At 49.0% G+C, this 16,742-nt stretch overlaps 1 protein-coding gene across 1 annotated transcript in view; it reads left to right on the top strand.

Moving 5' to 3' along the window:
* The window catches only part of SLCO2A1 (solute carrier organic anion transporter family member 2A1), a 46,298-nt gene that overhangs the window by 12,346 nt on the left and 17,210 nt on the right, over positions 1 to 16,742 (top strand). Inside the window, exons 4-6 of the mRNA XM_040481115.1 lie at positions 12,541 to 12,768; positions 13,629 to 13,727; positions 16,492 to 16,628. Of these exons, the coding sequence (XP_040337049.1) occupies positions 12,541 to 12,768; positions 13,629 to 13,727; positions 16,492 to 16,628 (464 nt within the window). The remainder of the gene's footprint in view (positions 1 to 12,540; positions 12,769 to 13,628; positions 13,728 to 16,491; positions 16,629 to 16,742) is intronic.

The raw sequence follows: 16,742 nt of genomic DNA, 5'->3' as shown, positions 1-16,742 counted from the left end.
ATTTCTCCTTTCTTTCCTCTAAAGATCCATAAATATATATATTTTTATTCCCGTTCTCCTTGTCTCTCATCTTTCATAGTTTCAAGTACCTTATTCATCTAAGCTGCTTCCTTTGTGATTTCCTCAGATATGTCTTCCTGTTCACTTAGTCTCCCTCCAACTCTCTTCATCTGATGTCCAACTCCTAGTATACATTGTATATCTTAATGGCTCTATATATTTTGCTAACTTCCAAAAGTTATTATGATAGTTTTTCAAATCTATCTGCTCGATCTTCATGGTTTTTGATATTTGCTTATGATTTATATTTTTATTTAGGTCTCTTATTTTAAACATTTTAATTTTATAGTCTTTTTCAGTCCATTAGCTGAAGTTTTGGGGATGCTAATCCTCCCATTTTTGTGTTTGCTTGTTTTTGTTCACAGTGGCTTATTTCCTGTGTGTTCTGTCATGTTTGGCTGTGGGGTCATTTGCACTGGGATTTTTTTCTTCTGCAGAAATTTGTGTGTTCTTGGTTGGGAAATAGCCTTACAAAGTGGTTTTGCATTTGTATTCACTTGGCACGCCAGGAACAACCCTGCTTTGGTGCTAATTTTATGATAATTTATTGGCTTGGGATAAACTTGCACCTCTTTTCAGGGATGTAAGAAGGGACAGTGGTTTTGTGATGAACAGCAGTGAGAGGCCAATCCACAAATGCTCATCCTTGGCCCGCTGTATTGGAATTGAGGATGTCTGAGGATAAATGAGCCATCAGAAAATAGGCCAAGGGACAACTGATTTTTGTTTGCTTAAATACCAGGCTTTTTTTGTTGTTGTTATATGTGGAGGTCAGATTTGAGAGGTGAATCACTTAGAATGATAGAAGGGATTCCTTTATAGATTGTGAGACCTATGGTAGAGAGAGACAGGTGGCTGGATTGGAAAAAGAATGGAACAGGAATAATAGCATCTAGTGATGAGATGTCTGTTGGGTTCTGATCATGGGAATATTTTAGATTTCTACATAAATCACCAGTGAACTAATCTTTTATCATGAACACATTGTGGCTTTGTGTCTATTTGGACTGTGTAGGGAGTGAATCCTTCAAGTAGGTCCAGGAGGAAGACAGAACCAAATCTAGGGGTTCTACCATGCTCTTTCTCCTCCTCAGTCTAGACAAGGGGTTTGAGGCCAGCTCTGAAGGAGAGTCAGGCGTTCCTGGCCACCCTCCCAAGGAGCTGTGTGCCAAGCCCACTCCAGACCCAGTGTCCCTGCCCTTCCCCACCAGCATGAGGACTGGGTTGATGAAATCAGCAAGGGAGCCTGGGGCGCGGGGGCCAGACTGATGGGAGGGCTTCCTGCCAGGCACCACACACCATGGGTTGGTGGGTTGGCTGCCTGCAGCCTGGGCCACATACCAGTGGCATTTCCTTCGCACAGAGAAGCCACCACAGAGGGTGGTTAGAGACAGGCGGGTCTCTGAAAGCAGTCACTCTGCTCCTTGTTAAGGATGGTCCGTTGGCTGGGGTTCAGCCCACCAAGATCTTCCCTGCTCAGAGTTCACTCTGCCATTCCCTCCTTGACCTCAGTGCTCTTAGCCAAACTCCAGTGAAAGGGGACTGAAGGGCATGGGGACAGGGACCACAGCTTGCCTCTCAGCCTGTGGGGAGGAATCGCAGGCCAGTAGAGGAAACTTTTTCTTTGTTGTTGCTCATTTTGTGTTTGTAAATTCTATCTGCGAGGGTGAGGCCAGCAGTCTCCCTTACTCTGGCTGGGTTCAGAGCAGCAGCTGGAAGTGCTAGGGCAGAGCCACCTTCAGGGCATCTTCCCAGTGCCAGGAGGTGGGATGAGGAGGACTTTGGCTCAGGAGCCACATCCATCGGGTCTATCAGGGGCTGTGTGCTGGGCTCCAGTGCAGCATGGGCAGGCGCTGTGCTAAAATGTGCAAATGAAAATATTCAGAAAGTCTTACTTCATGGAAAAAGTTTGAAATGCGACTCCTATTTCAAATGCATTCCTACAGGAACTTTAGTTTTGAATTATGCAAGGCGATCAGGAACAAATGAATTTCATTAAATGCACCACCCTGAGTGGTGTTCCGGAGTCAGGCAGTCCTCGGGATTTGACACTCCCTCACAGTGCGGCCCAGGCAACCTCCTCCACAACTCTGAGGCTCAGTTCCTCCCTACATGAAATGGACCCTCGCTCACAGGGCTTCAAGGGCTGGGAAGATGCATGCTCAGAATTTGGTGGGGACAAGATATGTATTATGCTGGTTAAACTAGGGTCACAAATGAGGGGGGGGCCTGCTTCCTGTGGTGAGCAGAGTCTCACAGCTCATGACTGATGGGCCTGTTGTCCTGGGGGCTTCGAAGGCAGCTTCCCCCCGGTCCTCACTGTAGGTCTTCTGCTGTGGCTCAGAGCAGGGCTTGTCCCTCAACCTAGTCTCTGCTGCATCCTCCATATGTGAGTCAGTAGGATTCCTCTTAGTTGAAGCTTAGGCTGCTTTTCTGCTCTCTTCCCAGACCCTCAGTTAGAGCAGCCTGGTATTATGGAGAGAACACGGACTTCAACATTTAAATGGCTAAGCCATCTACTTGCCAAGCTCCTACTTTAACTTTCTGAACCTCGGTTTCCTTGTCTGTAAAATAGAACCCATAATACCTTCACTTTCAGGGTGTCCTGGGGGCAAAATCAACACAAGATAGTATAGGTGAAGTGCCTGGCCTGTGTTAGCTGTCCAGCACATTTTTCTTGGCCTGCCCTTGTTGTGACATTTGAAATTTGTTACTCATGAGTAATGACCCCCAGACCTATTATGTCTTGATTGCTGATTTCGTCTCCTTGGAGCAAAGCTACTCCAGAAATGAACATGGGAAATGAAGAGTAACTATGTATTTTAGGAAAAAATAAAAAAAAAAAAAAAAAAAAAAAAAAGAGGGGCTGAACATTGTGGAAATCATGGAGACCTTTAACAACTAATTGCTAATTTTAAAAAGGCCAGGCAGACATTTATGAATGTTTAGATTTTCTAAATGTCAGAGGGGTCCGGAAATGTGCCCTGGCGCCTTTAGAGAAAAGACTAGCTACCCAGCCAAACCTCCAAGACCACTTCTGGAAGGCGCAGCAAGGTTTCGGTAGATGGGAAACAGGCCAATGTGACACCAATTCTCTCAGGAGATAAGAGAGGAGTCTTCGGAAACCAGAGTCTGGCAGGACGAGGTGTAACCTCTGAAGGCTCCTGGGCCAAGTCCAGAGGGAAGTGGGCCCCTACACAGACAATGGATGCACACAGGCAAGGAGTTTCCTGTAAGATAAGAGGTGGGGGTTGGATTGTATTTTTGGAGCAGTCAAGAAAAGAAAGGGAAGAGTCATTTTCTAGTCCTTTATTCATAAATGTGCCAGCCCCTCACCCAGGCTCATTCATCCCTGAGAAGGAGGGTGGGAAGGAGGTGTAAGGAGGGGAAGCCTCTGGGCCCTGAGTGACTGTGCCCCTTGTTCAGTGGATGATAAGCAAGGCTTCGAATGAGCTCCCCAACCCCCAGAGCAGAATGCACTCCACTGAATGGTGGGAGCCATGCAGCTCCCTTCCGCTGGGAGAGCTGCTCATGGCAGACCAGCTTAGGGGTGTTCAGTGGGGGAACACCCAGCTGTAGTGTGAGATGGGTATGCTCAGAAGCTGTGCGGGGTAGACGGGAAGTATGAGTGTGTTTGTGGGGTAATTGTGTATAGGTGTGGAGGGGAGGGAGGTGTTTTATGTGTAGGGAGTTGAGGTGTACTGGTGTGGAGGGAGGTGGATGTATTTGAAGATGGGAAAGGTGGGGCTGGAGCCATATGCAAGGGAAGAAAGGTGGGGGAGGTGTTTAGAGGGTGTAGGGGAACAGTGTGGATATGCCGGGGGTGGAGATGGGGATATACGTGAGAGGGAAAAGTGTGTGTGGCAGGGGTTGGAGGGGGTGTGGAGGTGGGGGGCATATGGGGGGAGGTGTAAGTGTGTGTGTGTGTGTGTGTGTGTGTGTGTGTGTTGGGGGGCATGAGTGGGTGGGCAGTTGGCGCAGTTGGATCTATTTAACCTGAAAAGAAAGAGAAAACAACAAGAGGGGAGAAATCACAAAACACATGGGGTTATTAAATCAACTGAGGAAAAAACAGCCCCAAACGGATGAGCCCGACAAAAACTAATGAGATTTGATGTGGAACATTCTTTACTGCGGAGTGTAGGAAAGAATAGAAACCACTGTGGAGAAGTGATAGAGAATGCTAGTCTGCAGTGTTCGACATTAGGGGAAGGAGTCAACGGGTCATCTCCATGGCAATAGCACCATGGTCTCTCTAAAGGCCCAAGCAGTTGATATGAGAGTAGTCGACTCTGTCAGGCTTTCTTCCCATCTGTTTTGTGGGCAAGCCACAATTCCCGCCCCCAACCTTGGCCAGCCTGGAAATGAGACCCCCTGTTCTCCTGGGTCTCTGGCTGAGGTCTGAGTAGGGACCTGAGCTGGGCTCCCCCTCCCCGTCAGGCCCTCAGGGCTTGTTTAGTCATTTCCCCCATTCAGGAATGAGGCTGGGTGGCAGCCGTGCTTGGGGCCGGGTGAGCTGTATCCTGCAAGTTGTATCCTGCATCCTGCTCCAGGGGAGAATCACTTCTGCAGGATCCCTTAGGTGTGGTGAGGGGCTTGGAGGGTCTCCTTGGGAGAGTCAGCACATGGAGTAGAAAAGAAAGGCTGGTTACAATTCTACTGGCTTTCGGCACCCCAGGAAAACTGTTAGGGAGTGAGAGGTAGCCCCACCGAAAGAGTGCAGGCCCCTGTCCCGCTGGAGTATATGGTTTGAAGAAACCATTGATCTCTCCTGCAGGAGGCCTGGGGCTCCCTGAGGATCCCTAGGGGACACAGGGAGGAACTTTCTGCTCTTCTTGCCACACCTGGTAGAGCAGAACTTCTGGCAGTACCCAGACACCTCCTGTGGCCCAAAGGCTTGAAATGGGAATCACGAGGCACATTTGGGCAGTGTGCTACCCACTAGGAGGCAGGAAACCAGCAAGAGCAGTTTCTTTCTCTCAGGGACAAGAGGAATTTTCAGGGTTCAGAGCTCAGATTGGCCACCATCAGAAAGGATGGGAGGCTCAGATCTAACAGGGGAGAAGAGCAAAGAGAAGTCAGGACCAACATGATGGTGTTAGGAGGTGGCGCCTTTGGGAGGTGATTAGGTCACAAGGGTCATGCCCTCATGAATGGGATCAGAGTGCTTATAAGACATCAGAGAACTCCCTCACTCTCTTTCTGCCTTGTGAGGACATAGAAGTCAGCAGTCTGCCACCCAGAAGAAGCTCTTGTTAGAACATATCTGTGCTGGCTCCCTGATCGCAGACTGCCAGCTTCCAGAACTGTAATAAATGTCTGTTATTTACAAGCCACCCAGTCTATGACACTTTGGTATAACAGCCCAAACTGACTCTATTAGATTTGTTCTCTTTGGTTGCAGCCCCACTTTATACCCTCAGACCTAATTTTGAGCTTTCAGGCTTTGGACTATCTTGTTAACCGTTCTTCCCAGCTTTGTGTCATTCACGATTTGTCAGCTGTTCCTGCTTTCACCCCAGGCCTCGACAACAGTGTTGAGTTGTGGGCAGTTAGGGCCACCATCTTCTGGGTCACACTGGCCCATTGATGCCTGCCCTGGGCATGCTTCGGGCCAGTTCTCCCCAGAGGACTCTCCAGCCACGTGTCCGCATTTTGTCTACCAGGATATTATGACAGGCTTTGTCGGAAGGCTTCCTCCAGTCAAGTAACACCATGTTACAACTTCCTGCTGGTCTGGGAGCCCCACTAACAAAGGAAATGAGGTTGGTTTGGCATGGCTGACTCTTGATGAACTCATGTTGGCTCAGCTAATCACTTTTTTTTTCCAAAGAGCTCCTCATCAGCCTACTGAATAAATCTGTGAATAATAAGTTCTGCTTCATTCCCAGTTGGAGGGTGCATAGTAAGTGCACATCTCTTCCAGAATTAAAATTAAATGACTTCGAGCCACCATCCTGCTCATTGAGGTATATTTTCCTTCCCTCCTATCCACTAGGAAACAGTTTTGATGACAAGCCAAGCCGGGTGATGCCTCCTTCTTGGCCTGGTGGCAATTCCTCAGGGTGCAGGGGCAAAGGTATGGGTGGGGTAAGCCCCTTGCCTGCAGTATAATGTGCAGTGGACCTGCCCTTTCAATGCAGCTCATTGGTCACATGGCCTCCTCAGTACAAGTAGGCATTTTCCCCAGGGCCCCTCTAGTGCCAGGGTGGCTGTGTGGGAAGGGGTGCCCAGCCTCAGCCTCAGAACTAGTTTTGGAAACAGTCTGAGAGCAGAACACAAGAATATTCTCCTTTTCCTCCCTCAAGCTCTCTTTTCCTTCACAGAGAGGAAACCTTCCAAGCAGCTCCTTTATTACAGTCTATCCACTGCCAGTGATCAGCACTGATCTTACTTGTCTCTGGTTTCTAGACCCAGTCCCCAAGTTCTTAGAAACTTGGGCATTATTGCCTGTCCCCAGAGTTCTGCCATCTCCCTTTTCCCTTTAAATTTCTTAAAGCTTCTGACCCCTTTGGATGAAAATTGATTTTATGTGATCCCTATGTCCCAGGTTATGATATACTCATTATTTTTAATCCTAATATAACATTACAAGGTAGGTATTATTATTATGTCTATTTTGAAGATGAAGATGTTGAGGTTCTGAGAGGTCCCCCAGCCAGTGAGCAGTGGAACCAAGATTTGAACTTAGTTTATCTGGCTCCAAAATGTGAATTCCTTCCATTGCCCCATGATGTGACTCAGGCTGTCAACCCTAACTCTTTTGTTTTCTGCTGGTGCAGAAGAATATGTTCTCCTAGTTTCCCAAAATGAAAGTCAGTCTAATGGGAATAGACCACATATTACTACAGGGGTATTTACAGATTAATAAGGCTTTGAGAACTCCACTGAGAATCTAATCACTTCTGACGTGTGAACAACCCACTTTGCAAACCGCTTTGAGAAGTCGAATCATGGACCAGGTTTGGGACAGTCTGTTCCAGGCCTGATGGTGGGTGTTGCCAGAGTTTCGGGAAGAACTTGAGTAGCTGAATTTAGGAGGATGGGGAAATAGGTCCTTCAGAGTAGAGCATTCTGAATGAAGTTCCAGGAGTTTGCTGATAGTCTGAGGGCTTGCACCTTGGCCATGTTTCCAGAAAACTCTCTGGAAGCACCTTCCTACCTTTCCCTATTATTCTCTTATGGATTGCATCTGAGACTTGGGTCTTGTTAACCTCCTCCTCACTTGACTCTACTCACCCAAAGCCACGCCGTCTTCTGAGCAGGGAGGTAATGTGTGGCTTTCAAGGAAATGACTTGAAGGAGGACTCACTGCTGCTGTTCTGTTTCCTGTTTCCCAGAAGAACTCTCTCTTTCCTCTACCAGAATGATGAAATGATCAAAGGAAAGCCCCATTTGCCATGGCCTTCCTGTGTTGCTTGACCCTTCTAGGCTTCTCTCTTGGACCCAGTTTCAGATCTTTATGTGCTTGGGAGCCTGACCTCAGGCTGGCCACACCTGGAACATGTGTCCTTGAACAATGGAGTGGCTAGACCTAGGTCTGCCCAGATTTGCCCTGTCTTTATGGGTTCCATTCTGGGGAAGAGGACCTTCTTCCCACAGTCCTCTATCTTTCCAAACCCACTGAGAGGTCTAGAAATTAGAACTGAAACTCTGCATTTATATTGTGGAATGAGTCAGAGGGTTGACTCACGTGCAGCTGGGGTTGTGCTGGGGTAGCTGGAGGAGGGGAGAGGTCCCAGCCTGTTTCTAGTTAGCATTTCACAGCCCTGTGAAAACTGGCACAGCCAGACTTCTGGTGTCTTGTGGGAAAAGAATGTGCTCTGATGAACTTGAGCCTTCCAGAAGTCTGCCTCAGGGAAGATGAGAAACAGACTGACATCCCTCTAATGAAGACTCCCCTCCCTCCCTTTCCCAGGGCCCTCCAAGATGGAGGAAAGTGACCTTGGGTGGGCAGGCAGCCTCTGGAGTCTGTGGTGACTGGAAGAGGCAGGCATTTTTCTGACCTTACCACCGGATTTGACACGGTGGGAAGATTGGAGCTAGCAACACTGGAAGAGGAGGGTGATGTGCTTCCATAAGTCAATGGAGAGTAACTGGGTATAGGGCCTTTGCTGGAATGCTTGCGAAATGGGGAGAGGTTGCTCTCTCTCTTTCACATGGGCCTGAGCTCCTGAAGGAAGGTGAGAAATCCACTCTAGGGAGGAGAGGGATGGAGTGAGGTGAAGAAAGCCGAGCTCCCCCACCACTCCCAGTTGTGCCAAAGTCTTCTGATACAAGGTCTTTTCCTCCCCCTTCTTCCAGCCCTTGGATTCACCAACCCCTGTCCTCTAGGTTTTTAAGAGAAAAGCCTAATGGTCTAAAGTCTAGAAGACTCTGCTCTCACCAGAGCAAGCTGGCCATGACTACCCACTGCAGAAAGTCCCAGGCATGAGTTCTTGGGAAGCTCACACTATGTCTGTCTCTGACATAAACACCTGTGCCTACATCAAGCCAGGGAGCAGTGGGTCCTACCCACTGTGGTGCCCTGTTCCTCCTGGCTCCAGGTCTTGCTCCCTCCAGGACAGCCAGCTGCTGCTTCCCTCAGGGCACTGCTCCCTGGTGAAGGAATCCTTGCCCTCTGCAGGTGAATTTCGCATGAGTCACAGCCTGTGCCAGGGTGGATTTGGCCCCATTCAGGACTGGCAGAAGGAAAAGAGAGTTTGTTAGGAGATATTCAATAGATTTGGAATGCAGAAGAGCCAAAGAGGAACTCTGTAGACTTGGAGTTGGGGCCAACTGGTTATATTTTTTAAATACACATTTTTAATAAAGGCAGTTCCTGACATATAATCTGACACTTTAGTGGTTAATAATAACAAATGATCCCCAGATCGTTTTCGCCTCCTGGACATTTCATTAGGTGAAATTTCGTGAGTATTTTTGTGACACTGGTGTAGCATGCAAGGTGCCGTGTGAAGACTTAATAAGCCAGTCGTTTTTACGATCTCCGATGACCATGAAATGTCCCACAAAAAAATAATTCTGCCAGCAAAGCCAGCAACAGTGTTCTATTAAATGTGAATGTAGTAAAATAACAAGAATCAGAGAAATAAAGAAGTATAACTTTTTAAAAAATTTTTTAGTGTTCATTATTTTTGAAAGAGAGCAAGCAGGAGAGGGGCAGGGAGAGAAGGAGACACAGAATATGAAGCAGTTTCCAGGCTCTGAGCTGTCAGCACAGAGCCCGACATGGGGTTCAGACTCACGAACTGTGAGATCATGACCCAAAGTTGGATGCTCAACCGACTGAGCCACCCAGGCACTCCAAGAACTACAACTCTTGAAAAAAATACTTCTTCTCCAGTCCTTCATTTGTCACACACCTGCACTCCTGCAGCCAGCCTGGCCTGTGTCTCACATATGCCTCTGGGCTGTGCATCACCATCTACATAACCACGGAGCAGCCAGCACCCCCTGCCCCTCCTGGAATGCACAGCCTTACCTATTTTGCCACTGAAATATCTCTTTACCAGGTCAATTCCACTCCCTACACAGGGGCCTTGCAAACTGGTCTTAATCCCTTCAGTGTGTTCGTTGCATTACCCCCACTCATGATCTTCTGGAACTTTCCTTAGGATACAATCCATGCCCCTTCCCAGCACACATAAGCCCTCCAGAAGCAGCCATGCCTCACCCTGAGTATACTTGCACGCTGACCACCCTGAACTTCATTTTGTGCCATGGAGCGTGTTACCCATATCTCTGAGCCCCGCCACAGGCTGCTTCTCAGTCCTCCTCACTACCAATCTTTGTCTACTCCCTTTGCTTCCTCTTAGTTCAGGGCCATCTTCCCCAGGAATCTTTTCCCAAACCCTCTCCCAACCAACACTGGGTATGGTGCTCCTCCTACGTGCCTTCTGTTCTCTCCCAACTCATGTGGACCAAGCTATATGATTTATTGTGGATATATATATCTCATAACATTTACCATTCTAACCATTTTTAAATGTACAGTTCAACAGCATTAAGTACATTTACACTATTGTACCACTGTCAACACCATCCATCTCCAGAACTTTTCATCTTTCCCAACTGAAGCTGTCCTCATTAAACACCAACTCCTGATTCCCCCTTGCCCCTGGCCCCTGGTAACCAACATTCTACTTTCTGCCTCTATGAATCTGTCTATTCTAGTTGCTTCATATAAGTGGAGTTATGCGATGTTTGTACTTCTGTGCCTGGCTTATTTTAGTTCACATAATGTCTTCAGGGGTCTTCCATTGTGTATGCAGCACGTGTCAGAATTCCTTTCCTTTTTAAGGCTCGGTGATATTCCGCAAGATCGTGACCTGAGCCAAAGTCGGATGCTTACCTGACTGAGCCACCCAGGTGCCCAAGGCTCAGTGATATTCCATTGTGCGTCTATATCACATTTTATTTATCCATTCATCCATTGATGGATACATTGATTATTTCTACATTTTGGCTATTGTGAATAACTCTGTTATGAAGGCTGGTATACTGTTCAATTCCTGCTCTAAATTCTTTTGAGTATATACCCAAAAATGTAAATGCTAAATCATATGGTGGTTGTATTTTTTTTAAAGTTTATTTATCTATTTTGAAAGAGAGTGTGATCAGGGGAGGGGCAAAGAGAGAGGAAGAGAGAGTATCCCAAGCAGGCTCTGCACTACCAGTGCAGAGCCTGACACAGGGCTCGATTCCACAGACAGCAAGATCATGACCTGAGCCAAAATCAAGAATCGGATGCTTAACCAACTGAACCACCCAGAGGCCCCTGGTAGTTATATTTTTAAATTTTTTGAGGAACTGCCATACTGTTTTCCATATGGCTGCACCATTTTACATTCCTTCCAGCAACGTACAAGGGCCTTAACTTTTCCACATCTTTACCCAAGACTTGATGTTTTCTGTTTTGGTATACACACACACACACACACACACACACACACACACACACACAATGACCATTCTGATGGGTGTGCAAAGATATCTCATTGGGTTTTGATTGGATCAGGCACTATTGTGGGTGCTCCTTCAATGATCTGTATACCACAAAAGGCTAGAGAATTTGTAAGGGCAGAACCTATGCCTGTCTCAGTCACCTTCTTGTCTTCACCTGAGTGGTATGTCTGCCCATAGTCACTATTGGCCAAATAACTGAACAACTGAGGATGAATGAAATTTGGCCCAGGAGTCTTTTCATGACTTAGCATCCAAGCTTTCTCCCTGTCTGGATGGCCCTGACAAGAAGACATCTTGCTGTCCCTTGCTGTTCCTGGGACAGGACTCCCTGTTTGATGGGGGAACCCTGCAGGCCAGCAGTTTTCAAGTGTGTCCTATACAAACACCAGCGTAGAGGACAGGTGAGGGTGGGGCCAGGCTGTACAGAGCATGTTGTGCCTGGGGGAAGAGAGAGGGCAATGAGGAGGGCAGAACCTCCCTAGCCCCACCATCCAGAGCAGCCCTGGGCAAAGCATGAGGGGCAGATCTGGCCCACAGCCTTCATATTTCCTCTCTGTAGGGCTTTGAGGCCCACTTAGATCAGGGCTATACCCTCTCTGGGAGCATCCCAAATGGGAATTCGAGGAAATCGTGTTAGGAGAGCAAGATTGGTGACTTCAGTGGTTTCCATTGGCCTGGACAAGGTAAGTAAAGAAGGGATCTTATGGGAAGGGAGTCCTCAAGAGCTCTCAAGGCCTTGGAGAGCTGACAGTGCTTACTGGTTGGTGTGGGCATGAGATGGCAGTCCAGCCTGACCAGGTCCCCACAGCCATAGGCAGCATGGTGCCCACTGGAAGTTTCTGGGGGCCTCACAGAAGGGTCTAAGGTGCAGCCTGGCTGCTGGGTGTGCAGCCTTGGCTCCCCATTTGTAAGAGGAGAGATTGAACTAGAAGGTCTCAAAGTCCTTTCCAGCTTCCCAAGTCGTATGATTCTTGATTGCTGCCCATGTTTGGTAAGGACATTAAATGCCTTTGGCAAAAGGCTCTCCAGTATGACACAGTGCCAGGCTTATCCAGGAATCAGGCTCAAGGAGTCATGACACAGGAGGGACACATCCAAGGTGGGGGTGACACTGTCTTCTGTGAGACAGAATAACCTTTGTCCTGCTAAAGAGAGCCACACCCTGGGGACCCCAGGCCTGAGGCTGAGCACAAAGCACTTCAGGCTGGTAAGCCTGGGGTTTGATCCTGGATTCCCCTTTTGCAACTGGGGGATTCCTCCAGGAATTATGGCATTGGTCTCCATGCACAGCTCCCTGCCTGTTACCCATAGAGGACAAAGAATGGTTCCCCATGAGTGGATAGTGTCCTCTTCCACCTAGGAAGGGCTGCTTGCAGGACAGGAAGCCCACACTCACCTTTCTGTCACCTCCACTCGCTCTCAAAAGGCCTGGGAGAAAGGCCAGCTTCGGAGGCCGGCTGGTGGAACCCGGAGACTGGGGTGGTGGTAACCGGCAATGCTCTCCCATTGCAGGGAACAGCAGCCGCTTCCAAGCTGAGCTCTGTCAGAAGCACTGGCAGGACCTGCCCCCCAGTAAGTGCCACAGCACCGCCCGGGACTCCCGGAAGGAGACCAGCGGCATGTGGGGTCTCATGGTGGTCGCCCAGCTGCTGGCAGGCGTTGGGACGGTTCCCATTCAGCCATTCGGGATCTCCTACGTGGATGACTTCTCTGAGCCCAACAACTCACCCCTGTACATCTGTGAGTCACGAGCTTGAGGAAGGCTGTGGGGAGGGGCCCGGTCCTGATGTGGCACTCCTCAGGCCCTGAGGGGCTGAATTGAGGCCTAACCCTCTTTGTGCCACAACACAGCAAATGAGGGCAGAGCTTTGGGGAGCAAATAGATCTGGTTTGGAGGCCAGCTCAGTTAATCTACCAGATGTGTGAGCCTGGGCAGGTAGCTGGGCCCCAGGACCCCAGGTTCCTCACCTACAGAACAGGGCTAATAGTATCTGTGCACTGGGCAGCTGTGGGATTACATAAGTAATGTATATAACCACTGAGCTGCATGCTGGGCACACGGCAGCTCCTTCATCAGCCCCTGAATGTTATTGTCCTGTCCTCCAGGCACGGGCCGGGGTACACATGTCTTCCCAAACCGTCCACTTAGGGCAGTTTGGCTTCAAAGAGGCAAAAGCAAAGCAGATAACAGATGACCATCTGACAGCCCCATCCTTCCCTTAGAGCACGGCACACTGAGCATTCTCAGGGCCCACATCCCAAACCAGACAGGGCACACCCACCCACTTGGTGGCCCCACAGCTCCTGCATTTGCAGGAAGCTTCACCCACCAGCACCCCCAGCAGGAAACTTTAAATGCTGAGGAGGCTTTTCCTCTCTGCAAGTGGATCTCTCTGGCAGCTGGCTGGAGGAGAAACAGTTCTGGTTGTGCGCATCTCAGGACCTTGAGGGATTCTGGTCTTGTCTATGGGAAATGCCTTCAGTGTGGACTTGTCAGGGCCAGGGGACAGATTCCTGACATCTCAGGAATCCCTCAGCTAGGGAAACAGCCTGGTACCCTTTCAATCTCCTCAGCCTCCTTTCTCTGCTCCCGTTTCCAGCCATCTTATTTGCCATCTCTGTATTCGGGCCGGCTTTCGGGTACCTGCTGGGCTCCGTCATGCTGCAGATCTTCGTGGACTACGGCAGAGTGGACACAGGTGAGTGTGGGCGAGGATGCCCATTCCATCACCGGTTCCACGAAGCAGCCTCCCAAGCCCCAGACAGTCGAGGAAAAAATGAAACTTCCACTCCAGATGCTCAGGACTCCTCTTTCCCTCACTCATTCACTCCTGCAGAGCCTCAGACAGCCAGCCAGAAGCAGACAGCACACCTCCTCTTCCCAGGCTGGGCTGGAAAACACACTTTCTGTCCTCAAGAAGTTTGTAACAGGACACCTTGAGACCTGGAGCAGGGCTTCAGGTGTTGCTAACACGGCTGCCCGTCTTGGTGGTGGTATTAAAAATAGTTTATGGGGCGCCTGGGTGGCGCAGTCGGTTAAGCGTCCGGCTTCAGCCAGGTCACGATCTCGCGGTCCGTGAGTTCGAGCCCCGCGTCAGGCTCTGGGCTCATGGCTCGGAGCCTGGAGCCTGTTTCCGATTCTGTGTCTCCCTCTCTCTCTGCCCCTCCCCCGTTCATGCTCTGTCTCTCTCTGTCCCAAAAATAAATAAAAACGTTGAAAAAAAAAAATAGTTTTATGGGGGCGGCACCTGGGTGGCTCAGTCAGTTCGGCTCAGGTCATGATTTCATGGTTTGTGGGTTTGAGCCCCACGTCTGGTTGTGTGCTCACAGCTCAGAGCCTGGAGCCTGCTTTGGATTCTGTGTCTCCTTCTTTCTTTCTGCCCTTCCCCCCACTCGTGCTCAGTCTCTCTCTCTCTCAAAAAAAAAAAAATAGTTTTATGGTTCTTTGATTCTAAGATGGTTTTGATTGTTTAAAAAAAAAAGATCTGATAAGAGCTGTTTTGAGGGGAAAAAAACCAAGCAGTACACAAAATATACACATGGATTATGAGTCACATCCAGAAGGGTATAACATCGTGTTTAACTCTGTGGGCATTGGTAGTAGACAACCTGTGTCTAATGCTGATTCCACCTCTCACTGGCTGAGTGCTCTTTAGCAAGTGTCTTTATCTCTCTGTGCCTCAGTTTTCTCATCTGTAAGATGGGGCTAGTGATAGTAAAATAGAGTCGTTGTAAGGATTAGCACATGCCTGATATATATTAAGAGGTTCACAGGTGTGAGCTCTTGTTCTTCACAAAATGGTATGGACTAAATCACTGTGTATCTTAGAAAGAGAAAATACAGGGGCGCCTGGGTGGCTCAGTCGGTTAGGCGGCCGACTTTAGGCTCAGGTTATGATCTCGCGGTCCGTGAGTTCGAGCCCTGCGTCGGGTTCTGTGCTGACAGCTCAGAGCCTGGAGCCTGTTTCGGATTCTGTGTCTCCCTCTCTCTGACCCTCCCCCGTTCATGCTTTGTCTCTCTTTGTCTCAAAAATAAATAAACGTTAAAAAAAAAAAAAAGAGAAAATACAATCCATAGACCAGGGCACAAGCACTGAGTTAACCATTCATGGAGCCAGCCCCATGATGAATCCTGCAAGGGCTCGTCGCCTTTGTAAGCTTGTTCCATGGCACCCAGCCTCCCACAAGGCAGGGAGGGCCAGCACTATAACAGAGGGGTGGGCGAAGTGCTTTGGAAGCTCCAAGCAGGCAGGAGACAGTGCTACTTCCTGAGGTGGGCAGGGAGGGCTTCTCAGGCAGCTGATGTCTGCATCAAGCCCCACTGATGGGTGGGATTTCTGCAGGTAGTACTGGGAGGGAAGGCCCTCCAGGTGGAGAAAAACTCGTGGACAAAGCCAAGAGGTGGAATGTGTGTGGGGTGTGAGGGTGAGACATAAAGTTCCTGCCAGCCAGAAGATATGGCTGGAAGGCAGGTCTGAGCCAGACCCTCAGGAATAATGCTCTCAACAGTTCTTCACACACAGATCAGGGTCTGCCCATCTCACAAAGAATGTAGACAGGCATTAAACCTGCCATGCTGCCAGAGTCCACAGACTCCTGTTCCTGGGGACCATCAGACCATGATGCCTTCCTTGTGGTATCTCCTGCCTTGACTTCACATGATGGGGAAAAGCCAGGGGAAGCTTTCTGCCTCAGGGTCAAGCCATCTTTGCCCTTTTACTGGCATTTCCTGAGTTGATTCTTGCCTCTTATTGTCCAAAAAGACTAGCAGCTGAGCTCTCAGTACCAGGGACAGTGCCTAGAGATGTCTGTCATTGTTTGGCTGTGGGCTATACTGCTACCTTCTCCTTCCCTCTATGCCCCTGTAGTTTCTTTACAAAGAGAAACACAATGGCAGACTCTCAGATGCAGATGGGAGACCTGCCAGGAAAACCATTTCCTTTGGAGGCCAAGGAGCCCACTCTGATGATTGTTGTTCCTTCAGGCTCCTCCTAAGGACTATGGGGATTCCTTTCTTAGGGTCAATAGAGTTGGGAAGCAGTAGCATTCAGTGGTTAAGAATGGATAAAATTGAGCAATCAAATGGCACTCACTAGCCTTAACCTTGCACCAGGGCAAGGTTGAGTTCGCTGGTCCTCAGTGTTCTGATTGGTTAGAGGAGAATGGATGCAGCCTCCTTTGCTATTATTCCTACCAGGGGTTGGGAATAAAATAAGGTGAGGCCAAGGTTCTGATTCCTTCAGCCTGGGGATTCTCCGATGCTCTCCTTTATGCAGAGTGGCCGCTATGCTCTGGAGACCAGATGGCCTGGAGAGGGAATGTTGTCTTGACCCAGGTTCTAGCTCATGGCTTACCTCTTCTCTATCCTGGGAAGAAAGTTCCCTTGATCAGAGGCCCTCATTCCAGTAAAGTGAGATTCCGTATTCATCCAGAAAACACTTGTTCCCTTTGCTTTCTCTCCAGCTGCAGTTAACCTGAGCCCCGGAGACCCCCGGTGGATTGGAGCCTGGTGGCTCGGGCTGCTCATCTCCTCAGCCTCCTTGGTTCTCACCTCTTTCCCCTTTTTTTTCTTTCCTCGAACAATGATCAGGGAAGTGGAGGTAAGGTTCTGAGAACCCCTGACTCTACCTATAGAACTTCAAGAAAGGGAGGTGGGGATCAAATTAAACCGAACTGAGAAGCTGCAGCAAGTTAAGCAAATTCTGCATGAAATC

The sequence above is a fragment of the Herpailurus yagouaroundi genome, unplaced genomic scaffold, assembly GCF_014898765.1.
Source record: "Herpailurus yagouaroundi ecotype Mexico unplaced genomic scaffold, PumYag 159, whole genome shotgun sequence".
Classification (NCBI taxonomy): domain Eukaryota; kingdom Metazoa; phylum Chordata; class Mammalia; order Carnivora; family Felidae; genus Herpailurus; species Herpailurus yagouaroundi.
The sequence above is the reverse complement of the archived record's forward strand: the minus strand, read 5'-3'. Positions and strand labels throughout refer to the sequence as shown.